At 36.2% G+C, this 20,934-nt stretch overlaps 2 protein-coding genes across 2 annotated transcripts in view; one reads left to right on the top strand and one right to left on the bottom strand.

The window, feature by feature from the left end:
- Window positions 1-3,147: 3,147 nt before the first annotated feature.
- On the top strand, window positions 3,148-5,051 carry LOC107831173 (protein OXIDATIVE STRESS 3 LIKE 1). Its single transcript, XM_016658910.2, has 2 exons — window positions 3,148-3,657; window positions 4,501-5,051. Exons 1-2 carry the CDS (start codon window positions 3,329-3,331, stop codon window positions 4,994-4,996), a joined length of 825 nt encoding a protein of 274 aa, XP_016514396.1. The 5' UTR covers window positions 3,148-3,328; the 3' UTR covers window positions 4,997-5,051.
- A 3,250-nt stretch (window positions 5,052-8,301) lies between these two features.
- The window catches only part of LOC107831172 (myosin-15), a 53,076-nt gene continuing 40,443 nt past the window's right edge, over window positions 8,302-20,934 (bottom strand). Inside the window, exons 31-38 of the mRNA XM_075250375.1 lie at window positions 12,228-12,365; window positions 10,175-10,245; window positions 9,983-10,082; window positions 9,840-9,896; window positions 9,698-9,754; window positions 9,535-9,615; window positions 9,371-9,453; window positions 8,302-8,934 (exon numbers count right to left, since the gene is read on the bottom strand). Coding sequence (XP_075106476.1) covers window positions 8,811-8,934; window positions 9,371-9,453; window positions 9,535-9,615; window positions 9,698-9,754; window positions 9,840-9,896; window positions 9,983-10,082; window positions 10,175-10,245; window positions 12,228-12,365 — 711 coding nt within the window. The 3' untranslated portion in view covers window positions 8,302-8,810. The remainder of the gene's footprint in view (window positions 8,935-9,370; window positions 9,454-9,534; window positions 9,616-9,697; window positions 9,755-9,839; window positions 9,897-9,982; window positions 10,083-10,174; window positions 10,246-12,227; window positions 12,366-20,934) is intronic.

The following is a 20,934-nucleotide window of genomic DNA, read 5'->3' as shown; positions in this document are numbered from 1 at the left end:
CACTCGGGCAACCAGTTCAGATCCATCGTCTTCATCTTCTTCTTCTTCCTCTCTTAGTCCCTGAGCTACATCAACAGGTAGAGGGACGGTATCTGTCTTCGGCTTACAAGCCTTACTTTTCTTGGGCTTTGGATCCTCGGAGGTCGAGACCCTTTTTCTCTTTTTATCCTTCGCCGGTTTCGGAACCTCCTCCTCCACGGATGGGGCCTCATGACAACATCTTTTCTGAGGTCTGTATGAAAGGAAATCAAGTGAGTATGAAAAGAAACATTTAAGCGAAAATCATTAAATACGCGAAAAGGGGCTTACCATGATTTTTGACCTCCCATCGGCCCCTTGCCAAATCACGCCATGAGCGCTCAGCGTACGAAGAGGTCAAAGTTAGGTCCCGAACCCAATTCTCGAGGTTAAGAATTGCACCGGGCATCCAAGAGAACGCTACATCGTAGAAAGGGCTGTCGATAAGAAGAAGCAAAGGAAACAAAACAATAAATGGAAGCTATAGGTGGGATTGTACTTATGTTTCATATTCTATTTCTCGGGAAATGGCATCTTCTCGGTCGGGATTAGGTCGGAAGTCTTCACTCGAACGAATCGGCCCATCCATACTCGATCCTTATCCTCATCTATGCTCGAGAACAACACCTTGGTAGCCCTACGCTGAAGCCTTATTAACCTTCCTCAATAGTGTCGGGGGATGTACAACCTGATGAGATAGTCGAGGGTGAAAGACATCCCCTCGACTTTGCTCGAAAAGAATCGGAGCAGAATAACAATTCGTAAAAAGAGGAATGGATTTGACCTAAGGTTATTTGATATTGACAGCAAAAATCAACGATGACGGGATCGAGAGGACCCAGCGTGAAAGAGTAAGTGTAAACACTTAGAAACCCTTCCACATGAGTAGTGATGTCTTCTTCTGGGGCCAGAATCACCACCTCTATGTCTTCCCAACGGCAGTCTTCCTTTACCTGCTTAAGGTCGCTCTCAGTTATCGAGCATATATATCTCGACATTGACTCGCATCGACTAGGGACCGACAAAGTTTTCTCGACCTTAAAGTCGGAAGTAAGGACACACCCCCCGGGAACGCACTCATCAAGGCACGGTGCCACCGGTGTTTTATCGTCAGCCGATCGCGATGAAGAAGCTTTTTCCTTTTGAAGAATGGTTTTTGATGTTTTTGCCATTTTTATGTGAGTTTGAAGAGAGAAGGAAACGACAGGACTTGGTGTTTGAGAGGGGATTAACATCAAACCCTGGAAATTCTGAAGAAAGGAGAGACTTAAGAGGCATAAAAGCTTAAGAGATTAGAAGAAAGTGAAAGTAAAGATTGAATCAATGAGAGAGAGGGCCTATTTAAGGGATCCACGACGACGGTTCAATGGCACTAGTGGCCGACCACTAACTGACGCTCATTAATGACTTGGGGAACTGTACTGATGGGACATTTCAGTCATTTCCGCCGCTTACGTCACGAGAATGACGTCATGACAGGTCGAAGTACAAAATTGAAGGGTCAATTCGTTTCTTCTCATTACATTCCAAGAAACGAGGGGACTGTATGTATACTGTTAAAATTGGGCCTACCCGATTCTACTATTTGATCGAGATCAGAGAGTTGCATCGAAGGCCGGCCCCGTAGTGGATCAGACCGAAGCACGAGGACAGGATATCGAGTTCAAGAATTGAGGTGCCTATCGAGATCGAGGCCAGTAGCGATCGAGACTTAATAGGGCAAACTTCGAGCAAAGCGCAATAACAGAAAAGTGAGATATCCGTGACTGGCCGAAGATCATGGAGAAAATCTCGGAACAGATCAAATCAAAGGCGGTTGTTTAGGTTAATCATGGGATTTACTTCCGTAATTAGAATTATATCATAGATAGGATTCACATACTATATAAAGAGGGTTCTAATCATTTTGTAAGCATCTTACATTCTAAGACATAAAAGCAATATAACGCCTTATCTTTAGTTCATATTCTTGTTCATCAGCTTGTTATATTTTTAAATGTTCTTGCACCAACCAATTCGAGGGCATTCAAGCTCGAGGGTTGAATTCCGTTCAAACATCGGTTTGTTTTATCTTATTGTTAATTTCTATTACTAATCTTTACATTTATCAATTGATATTAGGTGAAATATGTGTCCTTAAAATCAAATTATAAGTTTATTGTTATCCAATTTTAAGGGTAAACAATTATAATCACGGGATAACTAATCTCGGGATTAGTTATACCACGATTTTATCCCAACCAAACATGGGATAAACTCATCTCAAATTTAATATCGGGATTAATTATCCATTATCTGTCATACCAAATAAGTCCTTAATGTGTTATATCATAATTACTTACTACTATTTGTTCTGAGATATTAATTAATATTTATTAAATAAGTTCCCTTGTAATTACTTTTTAAGCAACTTTGTTGCATAAATATTTCTTGCACCCGAAGTCAAACTCTAATTTTGGTGGTAATGATTTTTATTTATTGAAATATAGCATCTCAACAAGATTGATACGGATCAGGTTTATCCTTAACAATAATAGCTGTAAAGCTGACTAGATGCATAGTAAACCATATCCTTTCTTGGATTTATACTATTTAACGCAAACCAATGGATTTACATCTCATAATGACATTGCCAATGGCTTATCTTTTATTTGTGATTTGAATATTTATTCAATTTGTACTCTTTTTTTAAAATTAAAATTTCTTTTTTCTAACAAGGACAATCAGTGGATTAGGATTCAGGATAAGACCTACCCCTTCTTTTTTCTTCATTTACTATCTATTTATTTCTGAATTTCATAAACATTGACAATGTAGTTTTTTTTATACTTATTAAAAAAAATTAATTTATAATATTAGGGCAGTTATCATTTTTCTGAGATTATAAATTAATATCTAAAAAATTATATAAAATTATAAAATAAGTGATCTGATCATATGAATATCTCTTACACGTAGACTTAGACTTAGACTCATATTTTTTTATATATATACCCCAGCCCCATTATTCTATTTACTTATCTTTAAGGTTTCTTAATTATTTTCTAAACAAAGTTTTTTCTTTTTTCTTTTTTCCAATGATAACTTATCATCTCAATATTATATAAACAAGATATGTGTCCTCTATTCTGCTCTTCTTCTCCTTCTTGTCCCAAAGATCTAAGCTTTTTCATGTTAAAATTTTGCCTTTCTTTCACCAACCTTTTCTTTAAAATCCCATTTTTATAGTTTCCAATATTTCTTAATTCAATATTTGGCTTATACAATTCTTTTTTTATGTGATCTGAAGCTGAGGAAAATTAAAAAAGAAATGTCTGTGAGTATGATAATGAAGAAAAGAGAAGTTGAAGGTTCATCTGGATTTATGCATGCATTAGCATCTGTTTGTGTTAATCCAAATGAGAAATTTAAAGGAGATCAGAATTCTTTTTGTGGTAATAATATAAAGATGGTTTTTTATGAAGAGAAAATTAATGAAGAAAAGTCATTGAATTCATGTAGTTCTTCATCTTCTATTGGAAAAAATAGTGATATTTCAGAAGGATCAATGGAAAAAACAGATGATTCTGAGGAAGTTCAGAGTTCTTATAAAAGTCCTTTGAATTCTATGGAAACTCTAGAGGAAGTTTTACCAATGAGGTAATTTTTACAGCTTTTTATCTGTTTTTTTTTTATTTTTATTTTGTCCATGTTTTTTCTTATTTTTTAGATGAAAACAATTGATTCTTTTTCACTCAAAGAAAAAATAAATAAATTGCATTCTTCATCATCCAGCAACCGATGAAGTTTTTCTTTTAAATTTTTCGAGGATTTTCCTCTTCTTCTTTTTTTCAAACTTTTAATGTTCTGTCTTTTTTTAATGGTTTCTTCTAGTTTATCTGTGTTGTTTTGGGAGAGATCAAAGCTTTTGATTTGATTGATAAAGCCAAGTTTTTCCTTAGTTTATTAATCATTTTTTATATTAAGAACATAGTGGGGTTGCTAATTAGCTGGAATTCAACTATACTATTTAAGAAATCCAGATTCTTTAGCATATTCACCAATATTATAGTCTCCTATTTTTTTGTCCTTTTGAATTTTCAATTTCTTGAGAAAGTGAGAATCTTCCAACACTTGAGAGAAATCAAGAATCAGTTTTTTAATTTAAAAAAAAATTGTTCCAGGCTTTATCAAAATGATTCTCATGATTTACCCTTTCTAGTAGGAATCTATGCCTAGAAAATTAATTTTTCTTTATGTGCTCCAATTTTTTTTTGAATCTTCTTGGGACGAGGTCTATCGGAAACCGCCTCCATATCGGGTAGGTGTAACGTCCGCATACACACACTGCCCTCTTGTCGTGCTCTAATTTGTTATAGATCTGGATTTCAATGAGCTACTATTTTTACCAAAAATGTTAATTTTCATCTCTTTTGGTAGGTTCTTATAAGGAAAAAATATTATCTCTAGATTTCCAATTAACATATGTGTGATTTTTTGCAGAAAAGGTATCTCAAGGTTCTATAATGGAAAGTCAAAATCATTCACAAGTTTAAGAGAAGCTTCAACTACATCCTCAACAAAAGATTTAGCAAAGCCAGAAAATGCATATATTAGAAAAAGAAGAAACCTATTGGCTTGTGGTTTAGCTTGGGATACTAACAAAAACAGAGGTGGAATCTCAAAAAGAGTAACAAATTCAAGTAGAACCACATTAGCATTAGCAGCAGCTATGAATTGTTGCTCATCATCAGGTTCAGTACTTAGCAGCATTAGTGAAAACACAACAATCTCATCTGTTCCTTTCGTGTCGCGCCTTAATCCTCATTTCAAAGAGTACAACAATCACAACCATTGTAATGGATTGAATTCTCCTTGTTTATCGCCATTAGCTCGTGGGAATTTCTCGGGTTGGAGATCATTCTCCTTGGCTGATTTGCAGCAATGTGAGGTTGTTTCTGTTACAACAAGTCCTACATTAGAAGCTAATATGGAATAATTTCTTGTCCAAGAATTTCCATAGAAATTATAGTATAAACAGAATTTCTTGTTCAGTTTATTTAGCAAGAGGGTTCAAGAATTCTTGTCCTTTAAGCTAGCAAGTCTTATAGAAGCCTCCAGATTCAAATGCGTTTGGATAACATCCTTTTTTTAATTAGGTTTAGCGAGCTTAATCCTGCAACATGTTAATTAGTTAACCATCCACATATTTTAATTAATGAACGTATAGTAGATATACTGACTTATCGCTCCAACTCAAATATCATTAGTCACTTAACGTCGGGAGATGCCAGATTGAGTGAACGGAAAAGGGCCATATATGTCAGTGAACTATGCGAATTAGTACAGATATGCCCGCCATTAATAATTTGGTACAGATATCCAATCCGTTTAATACTTGCTCATTCATGCCCTTAGTTTAACGGAACCACTATTTTGTCTTTCTTTAGTAATGAATAACTTGACCCAAACCCAAATTTGCTAAACCGATCTATTAGGACCCGACCCACTCTTATTTCAAAAATATTTTTTGATATATTATTTTTGTTTGATTGAGAAATTGTGTGATAATCATATTTATTTATTTGAATAATTGATAATCAATTTATTTTTGTTATACATCATTTCGGGAAGTAATCTTACTAAAAGTAGTAATATTTATTTATTATTTAAATAATATAATATTCGAACTAGTTTGTGCTTTCTTCGATCATTTTACCATCTATTTTTATTTTTCTCACAATCTATTTGTTATTTTTCACCAATACAAATATAAATAACTCCATGTTCACTATAACTTAACCCGATGGATCCATTTTTTTTGTTTAGATAAGTGATCATTATATGATTGATTATTATTTTATTGGATTATTTTCTGCATTACAAATTTGTTATGAAATAAGTAATAAATTGTTAAAACAGTGGTGCTTCTTTTCCATTTTTATTAATTAATTATTTCATAACAAATATTATTTCATAGTAAGCACCTCTGTTAAAATAGTGGTACTTCTTTTTCATTTTTATTAATTAATTATTTTATAAATAATATTATTTCATAACAAGCACCACCGAGAAAAATAAAAATAGATGGTAAAATGATTGAAGAAAGCACAAATTAATCGAATATTATGTTAGTAAAATAATAAATAAATATCACTTGCTACTTTTAGTAGGATTACTTCCCGAAATGATGTATAACAGAAAAAAAACTTATTATCAAATTACTCGAATAAATAAATATGATTATCACACAATTTCTCAATCAAACAAAAATAATATATCAAAAAATATTTTTGAAATAAGGGCGGGTCAACAGATTTTGGTTGGATCCGATTATTAATTATTTAAAAATGACAAAATAGTGATTCTGTTAAACTAAGGGTATGAATGAGCAAGTATTGGACGGATTAGACATATATGTGCCAAACTATTAACGGCAGGCATATTTGTCCTAATTCGCATAGTTCACTGGTATATATGACCCTTTGGATGTATGAACGAATGAGCAATTTGGGATGTAACATGAGAAATGAGGGTATGAATTCCTTTAGATTAACATTTTATGAGGTGAAATTACTGGTGGCCTGTTTAATAGTCATGCCTATAGCAACAACAATGCTTTAATGGATATAGAGCCCGTTCGGCTTAGCTGATTTAGAGTAGTTGATAAGCATTAAGTGTTGAAAAGCATTTTTAAGTGTTGTAGTTAATTTAAAAAATAAGCAGTTACGTGTTTGGATAAAAGTGCTGAAATTAATAATAAGCAGCTGAAGAACTGGGTATACGAAGAGTTTTGTTTTAAAAAGAAGTATTTTAGAGATAGAATAATAAATATTTTGGTCAAATCTAAAGTGTTTATAAGCTGAAATTTGATAAGTTGGAGGAGACCAACTTATGACTTTTGGCTTATAAGCACTTTTAATTTTACCAAACGCGTAGATAAACCAAAAAATACTTATAAACCAGTCTGAGGAGCTTATAGGCTTATCCAATAGTTGATTTAACTTTGCTTCTTTTTATCTCCTCCACTCCCAACTTTTAACAAGTTTTTATCTTATATAGAGCCCATATTGCTTTATTGGACAAAGGACCCCCACATTTAAAGTGACAACATCCCCAAAGCCAACAGTTTAACTTATGCCCACTGTTTTCCCTGCTAATGGAGCTGGCACCGAGTGATGTGGAGATAGGAAAAACCAATTTTTTAGCTTGAAGCAAAAGATTAAAATAGGACATTATTTTGTCACTATTAAAGCAAAAGACTTTAAATGTCACTATTAAAGGACATTATTTTGTCCTACCAAAATAGGATATTCCACTGCAGCTTAGGAAGTGTAAAAAGTTTGAATATTTTGATTTTCAGATTCCAGCGTGACTTTAAATAATTCTTTAAACTTTTATGAATTTACATAATAACAAACTAAATAGAAGACTAAAAACCATACGTTTTTACAACTAACAAGAAATTGAAAATAATCAGTATTCAGTCGTTAAGTTGTAGAGTAAGTGAGTTTTCGACCAATATTGTCCCTTATCTTTATCTTTGAGGGTAGGTTTATTTTGGTCCCTCAAATATAACCCTAAGCATATTTAGTCTCTTTCAAACAAAAATGGCCAAAAACTCTAGAGTAAGTAAATGCCCCATCTTTCAAACAATATTTTTTTATCAGATTATTTTCAGTATTGAGTCGTTAAGTTGTAGACTAAAAGCATCACATAAAATGAGATCAGATGATTATCTTAAGAATCAGTGTAGCGAAGAGGTTGACAATAAATCTTTCAAAAAGTTGACCGTTTGCCCCTTACGCCTGTTCTAGATAAGTAGATATGGTTACATCATTTATTTAAGCTGTGTTGAAAGACGAATGCCTAAACAGGATTTTGCAGTAAAGGGAATACTGGTACAGATCTTTCATTAAAGCAACTTTGAGTCCAATCCAACGCATGAAAGGGAAGGAAAATTAAAAGAGAACCAAATAGTAAGTAAATGCCCCATCTTTCAAACAATATTTTTTATCTTAAATTGACAAAGCATTTCTAAATGGGTACTAAGACTATCGAAATCTTTCAGCTAAAATTGACCCCATGGATAAGTATAAAAATGAAGTATTTTAATAAAGACAGTAAGCTGCTGTTAGGGCTAAAATAACTGAAGCACAATTATACAGATCACATAATGAAGTATGCAACTCATCAATCCTTGGAACCAGGTTCAAGAAAGAGCACACTTGCCGAACTATGAGACTTGGCTCACTATTTACACTTGAGGAGTGGAACAAATGTAGGAGAACTTGAATGGTTGCATTTGTTACAACATGACTGATTTCGATAATTTTTCAAAATATCAAATAAATAAGGGTATTCACAGTAAATGTACATCAACAAATACAAGCCTATCATTTGTACAGGGAACAGAAATGGTTAGTGAGGTAAAGGAAATATGGCTACATCTCTAAAATGGCAAGTGCCTTGAAAACTTCAAAGGCAGGAAGATACAACAATGAAATAACCAACATGACAGATATACAGAGCTCAAAAGAGGCGGCACTCCGAAAAAATAGGAAGCCTTTTGAGTAAATTGCACCTAATGCCTGTACAGATCCTACTCTAGACCTAGACTGCCATGTAAACAATCTGATGGCGTGTTCTTTTTGGATGACAACTTGTCCAGCATCTCCAGGAATCAGTTCCCAACTTCAGATGCAGTTTTCCCCCAGCAAGAATTGGTGACGTTGCACTGTGTGCAATGTCGCGAATGGACAATGCTGGGAGTTGTGCAAGAAAGAAAAGCTCTGAATGTGCCAAAAGAAAATTTACTTTGCATGCTGTATCATAAGCAATGCCGATGGATATTCAGATAGGAATTTTGGCAGCTCCATAAGTGAAGGATCTAACTCAGGAAGTGCCATATAAATGTCTTCTGTTAAGAACGGAATACTGCAAGCAGCAACAAATAATTAAAGAAGGCAACGGGGAAATGATCAAATGAATTCTCCATACACCAAGCAACTGATATGAAGCTTGCATCTTATGGACTCATATTTCATTAAGCAGAAGGCTTGATTAACGTCAAACCGAATGGCATTTGCAATATTGATGTGATCTATGAACTGGTTCTTTATGCTATCCTTAAATATTTAGTGTGCTAAACTAAATGCTATTGAGCATTTGTGTAACCAGGACAAGCTGCTACTTAGAAAAATCACTTCTAATGATTAAGATATTGTTAATCATCGACGATATCCATCAGAATTGAACAGTAAACTAATTTATATCCAACTTTGACAGAGAACAATTAACTAGTAGTTTTAGGATAGGCATACCTCAAAAGGAAAAAAATGCTGGAATAGCAGTATATATCAGTAAACCATACCTCAGATCATCATCCAACAAAAATGAGTTAGATGTTAGATTCTGAGAATCCTTGTTTAAAATCTCCCTCATCTGTGCGACAACCTACAGAGTATACAGAGTCATAAGCCTATGAGCCAAAACATTCCCGGCAAAAAGACAGGAGAAATGCACTAAAACACTTACCTCATTTGACACACTTTGAGTTCCATACTTGTCATCCCAATACATGGTACTAATTCGATATATTTGTCTGATTGTCAATGCCTGTTCAAGATGAAATACTTCGGATATTCAGTCTGCAAACAAGACTGACATCACAATGACATGTTGTGCTATTATCTCTTACCGGGCAAAGGTCCTGTCTTATCTCTTCCAGTGATTTCTTCCTCTTCTGATGAATTACCTAGATAGCCACGGCGAATAAAATTTAAAGCTCAGAATGAAACGTTCAGATATTAAAGTGCTATTTAGCAAGGTATGGCATTAACCAGAAATCCAACAGCTTGTCTGATATAATTAAGTTCATGCCAAGATGTACCTGCAAACTACATTCAGCATCCACGTACTTCTTTGTCAGTTCAACATCTACATTGGAGAATGCACAGGAGAAAAAGAATGTCTTTCTTAATACCTCTTCTTTTGCATTGACTATCCATTTTTCTAATTCTGCCAAACCGGACTTCACATATTCTCCATTTGAAAAGGTGCAACATTCTCGTCGGAGTAAAAGACTTGCATAAAATCAAAGACAATCATAAGCTTTATTTTCACAAAAGAAAAAGGATAGGATTAAAAGAAGAAGATACTTGTAAGTTAATGATACCTGTTAAAAAGTGATATGTTGATGAAGGAGAAAACCTGGGTTGTCAGCTTGCGGATGAAAAACGAAGGCACCTGGAAATACATCCATTTGTAGACAGTAAATTGACAAGAGAACGAAATTGCAAGTTTTGAAGTAACAAGGAGTTAGAAAAAGCAGACACCCTCTCCTATCACCCCAGACTAATCTTTTGCAAGTGTACTAACTATCAATGCTGTAATTGCAAGGGACACAAAAACAGAATACAAGCTTTCTTGAAGCAATACCCAAAAAACAGAATATCATTTGGATGCTTTGGAGGTTATTGAGCTATACAAAATAGAAGAAAAGGAAAATTAAGGAGTAATTGATAAATCATCAAGGTGTAATATATCATTAAGGTGATCAGGAATCCTCGGGGAGCACTGAAATAGACGTAGAGGCAAGCTGAAATAAGGCATGTGCACATTGCGAACTAAATAACCTGACCACAAATATCCGACACATACTTGGTGACTTGGGAACATGGCTTTTGTATAAAGGTATTTTATATGAGACTTCAACTATCCTCTTAATGTTCTCCAAAGAAATATTTATATTCTAAAACATCTCAAAATCCTGGTCAAATGCACAGCTTAAACTTGGGGTTGTGGTGTTCTTTCTTTTTTTTTTTTTTTTTTTGGGGGGGGGGGGGGGGGTGATTGAGTTGCGGAAGGTTACCAATTTAAAAAGCCAATAACTGTATCTAGCCAACAAACTAGCCATCCTGTTGCGAACCCATGCATATCCTCATAAGAAGGGAGGAATAGCATAGTGAAAAAGACCCCCCTCCAACACCAAGAAAGCAAAGTGGAAAATGGCCTCCTTTGGGTAGAGGTTTTGGGGATAGATTTACCATATCCGAGGGAAAAAACAAACAAAAAGGAACTTATGCATATCCTCATTGTTGGTTGTGAACTTCTGCAAATCTCACCAGTTACATTTTGTGCACAGCATAATTTTTTTTGGGATGAAGTAACAAATTTATTGATTTGGGACAAAGTCTCATATACAAGCAGTATAAAACGAGTATAGAGCCTACACAAAAATGTGGTTCTCTATGGGAAAAACCAATGATCCATATAAACAGGAACACTCATGGATGCACCAAAACTAATAAAATTTTGGAGGTTATTCCACATATATACAAAATTATATTCCACTACTTCCAAAGCTATCATATTCATCTCCCAAAGAACCCAAATGAGAGCTAGTGAGGCTACATCTCATGCCCAGCCCTGCGTCATCTTCTCCCCTTTACAAAGGTCCAATTGTGTAGCACGTGATTTGCAAAGCATAATATATATTTTTAAATTGCACTGCGTCGCAGAATCCCTACTAACCCATTTTTAAATTGAATGGCATGTTATCCATCTGGCAGTGCCAAAATAGCATTTCCCAAAAATATATACTCTATTTGACCTACAAATAGACTGTTCTAGTTTTAAATTATTTACAGGGCAACTTTCCCTTGCACTCTTCAATATTTTAACTATCATTCAGAAAGACCAGGCTGTGGTAGAGTAATTGTCCCAACCACAAAAAAGAAAACAATCTAGGTTCTGGATGACTTCTATTAAGAACGAAACTCAACTCTCATCTTAACTTCTGTGTCCACACAAAAGAGAACTCACGCATTGCAACTGAAAAGCCCACTTTGCTTCCTTGGTAACTCGAATCACCAACTTCATGGTTGAGGTTGAGGACCCTTTCCACTAGGCTATCCCTCCTTTATCACTATTCATAACCAAAAATGTTGTTTTAAAAACAAGAGTCAAACAACACGTTCCGCTTGAAATAGAGGGAATAAAAAACAGTTGTTGCAATAGAAATAAGGATAAGCTGTTTATTCTAAGTCTAGTAACGGTAAACATAAATGGAATAGCAATTGTAAGGACTTTGCAACATTAAAATGCAACTACAAACATGACATATGAAAATTGCATCAAAGAAATTCTTCATGGACGCAATACTGCAACCTCAAATTAAGAGTGAGAAAAAATACAGCTAAATGAGACGATGAGAACAATATGCATACATGATTTCCGCGTAAGCGACTCAAGAAAGAATCCAGAAATTTGATGATGCTATCCCACTGACTGCTTGGTGCCTGTTGAGGGATACCACCAGGTGATCTAGTTGATTTGCCTCCATGCACCCGTTGGATTTTTGGTGCCTTCACACATGAACACGTGATACAGAAAATTAAAATTACAGTGCTAGGAAAAAAAGGTAGCCTATCAGGTGATGTACATATCATGCTTAACTACAGGAAGAGCATGAAACAATCAACAAAATTCCCCAATTTAGCTTTTTTTGTTCTTAAGAATCCCCCAATTTTAGAGTTTCAGAGAAATCCCCCAATTAAGCAGCAGTTACTTATTTAAAATTCAACAGAGTTACCATACGACAATCAAATATCAGCCAACACCACCTCAATCCCAAACAAGTTGGGATTGACTAGATGACTCTGTATTAGTGTGAGAATGCACGGGAGAAAAATCTATTGATTAAAAAATTAATAATGATACACTGAGCCCTATATATATAATACATGTCCTACTCCTAATACATATGGGATTAGGGTTATATACTACTATTTAACTATGTACGGAGAGTATCTTTTCATTATATACTACTGTTATAATGATACAGAGCTTGTTACATATATAACTAATACGAGGACCAGTGAGGGACTTGGTGAAAATATCAGCAAACTGATCATTCGACTTCACAAATTTTGTAGTAATATCTCCCGAGAGTATCTTTTCTCTAACAAAGTGACAGTCAATCTCGATGTCTTTAGTTCTCTCATGGAACACTGGATTTGACGCAATATGAAGAGCAGCTTGATTATCACACACAAGTCCCATCTGACTAATCTCACAAAATTTCAACTCCTTGAGCAACTGTTTGATCCAAATTAGCTCACATGTAGCCATAGACATTGCTCGATATTCTGCTTCTGCACTAGACCGAGCAACCACATTATGTTTATTGCTCTTCCAAGACACCAAATTTCATCCTACTAAGACACAATATCCAGACGTAAAACATCTATCAGAAGGTGATCCTGCCCAATCAGCATCTGAGTATCCAACGATCTGCTCATGGCCTCAATCCTCAAACAATAAGCCTTTGCCTGGAGCTAATTTTATATACCGAAGAATGCGGACAACTGCATCCCAATGACTATCACAGGGAGAATCCATAAATTGACTCACAACACTCACATGAAAGGAAATGTCAGGTCTAGTCACTGTGAGGTAAATTAATTTACCAACCAACCGCCTATATCTTGCAGGATCGCTAAGAGGCTCCCCCTGTCCTGGCAGAAGTTTAGAATTCGGATCCATCGGAGTGTCAACAGGTCTACAACCCATCATTCTTGTCTCCTCAAGATTATCTAAGGCATACTTCCGTTGTGAGATCACAATACCTGAGCTAGACTGAGCGACCTCAATACCCAAAAAATACTTTAATCTGCCCAGATCCTTAGTCTGAAAGTGCTGAAAGAGATGTTACTTCAACTTACTAATACTATCCCGACCATTGCCGGTAATAACAATATCGTCAACCTAAACGACCAGATAAATACAGAGATTTGAAGCAGAAATGTCGATAAAATACAGAGTGATCAGCCTTACTACGAGTCATGCCAAACTCCTGAATAACTGTGATGAACTTACCAAACCAGGCTCGAGGAGACTGCTTTAGACCATAGAGGGACCGGCGCAACAGACATACAAGGCCACTAAACTCCCCCTGAGCAACAAAACCAGGTGGTTGCTCCATATAAACCTCATCCTCAAGGTCACCGTGAAGAAAAGCATTCTTAATGTCCAACTGATAGAGAGGCCAATGGCGAACAGCAGTCATGGATAGAAAAAGGCGGACTGATGCAATTTTAGCCACAGGAGAGAAAGTATCACTGTAATCGAGTCCAAATATCTGAGTATATCCTTTGGCAACAAAACGAGCCTTAAGTCGATCAACCTGGCCATATGGACCAACTTTGACTGCATACACCCAACGACAACCAACAGTCGATTTACCCAAAGGAAGAGGAACAAGCTCCCAAGTACCACTCGTATGTAAAGCAGACATCTCGTCAATCATAGCATGTCGCCATCCGGGATGAGACAGTGCTTCACCTGTAGACTTAGGGATGGAAACAGAGGACAAAGATGACGCAAATGCACAATGAGATGATGAGAGACGATGGTAACTTAAATCGACATAATGAGGATTAGGATTAAGTGTGGACCGTATACCTTTTCGTAGTGCAATCGGTTGATTAAGAGGAGACAAGTCCGCAGTATTAGCAGGGTCAGGTGCTGGACATGAATCAGCTGGGCCTGATGCTGGGGGTGGTCGATGATGATAAGTCAGGAGTAGTGGAGTTGTAGAAGGTTGAACTGGACTAGGTGGTCGCACTGGAGCTATAGTTGGTGGAACTGGACTAGGTGGTGGCACTGGAGCTATAGGTGGTGGAACTTCAACTGGAACTATAGGCGGTGGAGCTATAGAGTAATATGAATGGGAGATAGGAACTGAATCTCCAAAAGAAGGAACGGGTAGCACCTCAGAAATATCTAAGTGATTAACTGGACCTGTGAAGTATGATTGGGTTTCAAAGAAGGTAACATCAGCAGACATAAGAAATCGCTGAAGCTCAGGAGAATAACATCGATATCCCTTTTGCGTTATCGAGTAACCCAGAAATATGCACTTAAGAGCACGAGGAGCTAACTTATCTTTTCCTGGAGTAAGGTCATGAACAAAGCACGAGTAACTCCCAAAGACACAGGGTGGAAGAGAGAACAAAGGTAAGTGGGGAAACAGGACAGAGAAAGGAACTTGATTTTGGATAGCTGAAGATGGCATACGATTAATAAGATAACAAGATGTAAGAACTTCATCCCCCCAAAAACGCAGCGGAACATGAGATTGTATGAGTAGGGTACGAGCAGTTTCAATAAGATGTCTATTCTTTCTTTCAGCTACCCCATTTTGTACGGATGTGTACGGACAAGATGTTTGATGAATAATCTCATGGGAGTTAATAAAAAAATGGGGAAGACAAATACTCTAGGGCATTATCACTACGAAATGTGCGGATAGAAACCCCAAATTGATTTTGAATTTCAGCGTGGAAGGTCTGGAAAATAGAAAACTCAGATCGATTTTTTATCAAAAATATCCAAGTGCACTTGGAATAATCATCAATGAAACTGACAAAGTAGTGGAATCCTAAGGTAGAACTAACCCAACTAGGACCCCAAACATCTGAATGGACTAAAGTAAAAGGTGACTCTGCTCGATTATCAAGACGCCGCGGGAAATGGGAGCGGGTATGCTTACCGAGCTGACACGACTCACACTCTAAAGTGGACAAGTGAGATAAGTCAGGTACCATTTTCTGAAGTTTTGACAAACTGGGATGTCCTAACCGTTTATGTAATAAATCTAGTGAATCAGTAACGGGACAAGTTATTGGAGGAAGACAAGATGCGAGTCCATGTGATTTTGCAAGGATAAGGTAATAAAGTCCATCTGATTCACGCCCGGGACCAATGATTCGCCCTGTACTGCGTTCCTGTATAAAAACAAGGTCATCAAGGAATAAAACAACATATTTAAGTGATTTGGCTAAGCGACTAACGGCTATGAGATTAAAAGGACTACCAGGAACATAAAGAACTGAGTCTAAAGGTAAGGAAGGAAATGGACTTGCTTGACCTATTGCAGTTGCCATGGCTTGAGACCCATTGGTCATTATGACTGTTGAAAGAGATTGAGAATATGAGATACTAGTGAAAAGAGATTTGTTACCAGAAATATGATCAGATGCACCTGAATCAATGACCCAAGACTCAAAAGGTGAAGATTGGGAGACACAAGTCATGCTACTATTTGTTGGAACAACGGAGGCTAATCCTGAAGATATTTGTTTACGTGCTTTCTACTGAAGAAACTCAATATAATCCGGTAAAGAAACCATCTGGATTGGGTTTAATGCATTCGATCCAACGACTTGTGATTCTAAGGCTTCTAATAAGAATGACTTTATAATGTTCACGCCGGAAAAGGTCAGAAAATTGTTTGGAAATCATTGTTCACTGTTACTGTTTATCGGAAACACTGTAGCTCGCCGGAAAATAAAAAAGTCGTCCGAATCTGATTTAAACTTGATGGGTAGGCTCGGAAAGGCCACACGAACAGGCTGTCTGAAGGAAAAAATTTGAAATCTGGCCGGGAAAAGGCCACACGCGCCGGCGCGTGGGGAAAAACTCGCCAGAAAAACAGATTTCCGATCCGCGCGTGAAAGGTCGGTTGCCGGAGATCTTTGGTGGGATTTTGTTGCCTAAGCCTTGGGAACCCTGTGGTTGTGTTGGTTTTTGCACAACACCAACGGAAAGTGATTTTGTTACGGATAGCCTCTTAAGTCGCCGGAAAATTGCACGGCGACGAAGTCTTTCTTCCCGGAAGTCGCTGGAATGACGCACAACGATAATTTTCTCACTGAAGCTTTGATACCATGTGAGAATGCACGGGAGAAAAATCTATTATTGATTAAAAAATTGACAATGATACACTAACTTCCTCGGTATTAAAATTGATAATGAAAATCCAAAAACTCCCTCAATCGGCATTCACTAACTTCCTTTGTATTTCGTCCTAAAGAAAATGATCTTTTCCACTAAAATAAGATGTTTACCTTAGGGGCGGGCATAAAATCCGAAAAACCGAATTCCGAACCGAATCGAATTAATTCGTTATTTCGGTTTCGGATTTTTTCGGTATTTCGATCTAATTCGGTATTGCAATTTCGGTATTTCGGCACGGTCCTCGGTATTAAAATTTTGAAATTTCGGTATACCGAAATACCGATTTTTAAAATACATTTTCTTAATAACCCAGCCCACTGCCCATCGCCCCAGCCCCAACGCCCAAGCCCACACCCTTCTTTATTTAATTCCCAGCCCTAGCCCACTCTAAACTCTAATATCTAAGGGTTAGCTTGCTTAGCTGGTTAAGGAGGGACTTAGGTCTTAGGGCATTAGTAGCCATTTATCAATTTAGACTTAGAGAGAGTACAGTATAGTCTTGAGCGGCGATTTAGGCATTTGGCAATTTCCGACTTCCGAGCTCCGACTCCTCACTCCTCAGTCCTCACCCACGCTACTGTTGCGACTTGCGAACTTGCGATAGTTTCAATTTTCAAAGGTATGTTTTTCCCTCTTTTCTTCTTGGATGAAATTCGTGGTTGTGCAAAATATTTATATATGTTGTAAACCAGTTTTCTTTTCTTTCAAACTGATTAACAATTTACATATTTGGTTCTTGTAACTAATTGTGAATTTTAAAGCTTTTATCACGTAATTTTTTTCGTGTAGGCTGTGTTCAACTAGAAGTAATTTTCCGTTTCATTTTCAATTCATGGAAACTGGAAAGGAGCTATGATTGACTTTATTCTCATAGAAAATAAAGAGAAGACATTAGTTGTCAAGTACTAAGTATACTTCCTTTAAATATGATGACAATACTAATAGCACATCACATGCTGATATGGAAAAAAACACAGAAGAATCTAAATTGTATGATTGATATTTGAGGGTAAGCAAACACATTATGATTTATTAAGTTCCCAAACTCTTCCTTAAAATAATCCAAACATGTATAAGATATTGGTGAGTGAGGGGAACCAGAAAGAAAATTGGATCAGAAAGACAAATGGATTAACAATTTTGCTACAAAGTAAAGAACCTTTTAGCATATGTTGAATGTTGATTGTTATCATAAAGAACTGCTAGTGTTACTGTTAGCATCTTTTAGCTAATTGTTAGTTTATGTTTATATTTGTTTAATTTTGTATAGATGGCAGATACAAGTAGAGTAAGTGATGTTGGTTCAAGCGAAAGTTTACCTATTACGGTAGATAGTAACACCAACACCATTGATACTCAAGATTCCAAGAAAAGGAAAGCCATGCAACCTAGGTCTGACATTTGGAACCATTTTGATAAATTTGAGGTTAATGGGGTTGGGAAAGCACGGTGTTGATATTGTAAACAAGCTTATGCTGCTAATTCATCTAAGAATGGAACAACAGGATTGAAGAATCATTTGCTTAGATGCAAAGAATACCCACTTAACATTGCTAAAGATAATAGTCAAACAAAGATAAATTTTCAATCTTGCCAAAATGATGAAGGATCAATTTGGAAATTTGATCAAAAAGTGGTTAGGAGGGCCTTAATTGAGATGATAGTTATTGATGAACTACCATTTAGCTTTGTAGAAAATGAAGACTTTATGAAGTTTATGAGAAACACTCAACCACTATTTCGTCTTCTTTCTCGTAGAACAATAACAATTGATTGTTATGAAGTTTACGGTGAATTGAAGCAAAATCTAAGAAGTTCTTTTAGAAAAGCACAACCAAAAATTTGTCTCACAACAGACACATGGACTTCATTACAAAGAATAAATTATATGTGTTTGACAGCCCACTTCATTGATAGGGATTGGAAGTTGCATAAAAGAATACTAAATTTTTGCCCTATCACTAGTCATAAGGGTGAAGAGATGGCTAAAGCTATTAGGGATTGTTTGCTTGAATGGAAATTAGACAAGGTTTTCACTATCACCGTGGACAATGCTTCTTCAAATGATGTCACAGTCAAAGAATTGTCTAAACAGTTAGATATGTGGAAAACTAATATGATGAGTGGTAAACATCTTCATGTGAGATGCATGGCTCATATACTAAATCTAATTGTGCAAGATGGTTTGAAAGAACTTGATGCTTTCGTGACACGTGTTAGAAATATTGTGAGGTATGTGAGATCTTCGCCTGCAAGGACCCTAAAGTTTAAACAGTGTTGTGCACATGTAAAGGTAGAATGTACCAAAACGTTGTGTTTGGATGTTCCTACTAGGTGGAATTCCACCTATTTGATGTTGGATACGGGACAACACTTTGAAAAGACCTTTGACAAGTTTCATCTTTTTGATGATGGATTTTCTACTTATCAATGTTCTCATCTTTGTGAAGATGGTGGTAATGCAGGTCCTCTTGAATCTGATGATTGGGTGAATGTGAGGAATGTGATAGAGTTTCTTGCAAGATTTCACGAGCTAACTAAAAAAGTTTCAGGTTCACGTTATGTCACTTGTAATTCTCATTTTGAGGATGTATCTGAACTTTATTGTCATTTGAAAATGTGTTTAGCTAGTGAGGATGAGCATTTGAGAAAAATGGTTGAGCGAATGCAAGAAAAGTTCAAGAAGTATTGGGGTGAGCCTGAAAAGATGAATACAATGATTTTTATTGCTTCCGTCTTGGATCCACGTAACAAACTTGAATATGTTGAGGGAGCACTTGAAGAACTTTTTGGTGAGGAAAAAGGGAAGAAAATAAATGTCGAGGTGTATGCTTATATGAATTCTTTGTTTGGAGAGTATCTTAAAAAGTATTCAACTGGATCTTGTCCTCAATCTCCATCTAGTTCTACTTCATCTCACAACACATCTAATACATAGTGCATCAAAAATAAGGACTAAGCTTAGCTTGAAGAAACAAAAGGAAGACAATGGAAGTGGGAGTGCTAAATCGGAGTTGGATAAATACATTAGTGAAGAACAAGAGCCTTTTAGTGAAGAATTTGATATCTTGAGTTGGTGGAAAACACATGCTCCTAGATTTCCTATTCTTTCGGAGTTGGCTCGTGATGTGTTGGCCATTCCAATTTCTAGTGTGGCGTCGGAATGCGCATTTAGTACTGGTGGTCGTATTCTTGATTCATTTAGGAGTTCATTGACTCCTAAAGGTGCGCAAGCTCTTATTTGTGTTCAAGATTGGCTTAGAGAAGAGAAGAATCCTATTAGTGTTGAAGAAGACTTGAAGTATCTTGAGGAACTCGAGCTTGGTAAGCTTTAATATTTTGTGTGTATTTTAGTTCAAAATAATATATCATGCTTTTTCATTTGTATGACATATTTGGTCGAATTATCTTTAGATATGGAAAATAATGGAAGCACTACTATCATTGTTTGATGTATAGTTGCAACTTGCATTTTGAGTGGTAAGTTTAATACTCTATTTGTTTGGTGATATACTTAATACTTTTGTAGTTTTGTTTTATTATCATCAAAATATAATATTCTAACTTATGATTTATATTTTTGTTAGGTTCAAGTGCAATCATGCCCCGTGCTCCTAAAGTATGCTCCGATATTTGGGAACACTTTGAGGTGAAAGAAGATAACGGAGAAGTTCGCAAAGTAGAGTGCAAGCATTGTGGTCAAGTCTATAATATTAATCCAAAGAGGAATGGAACAATTGGTTTAAGGAAGCATATTAAGCGTTGTCTTGCGTGTCTTCCTGGAATCCGTATTTAAGAATTAAGACTGTTTTTGTGCCCTCTCTGTTTTTGTTGCACTATGTTTAAGTGTTAAGACTGTTGCAGTTGGCCAATTGCATTGTGTTTAAGTGTTAAAACTGTTTTTGTTGCACTGTGTTTAAGTGTTAAGTGTTAAGACTGTTGCACTGTTAAGTTAATTCTGTATTTTTGCTGCATTCTGCTGCATCTGTTGGCTGTTGCACTGTTAATTACTTACTTCTGTTAATTCTGTTGTATAGTTGTGTAATGTGTAGTTGGTCGTCCCTTTTAGGCCAACTTTCAGCTTTGGAGTTAGGCAAAATTTTCATTTTGCAGTGCACTGGAGTGGCGTCAACT

This window comes from Nicotiana tabacum, chromosome 1 (assembly GCF_000715075.1).
Source record: "Nicotiana tabacum cultivar K326 chromosome 1, ASM71507v2, whole genome shotgun sequence".
Lineage (NCBI taxonomy): Eukaryota > Viridiplantae > Streptophyta > Magnoliopsida > Solanales > Solanaceae > Nicotiana > Nicotiana tabacum.
This window is presented reverse-complemented; position numbering and strand designations above follow the sequence as displayed.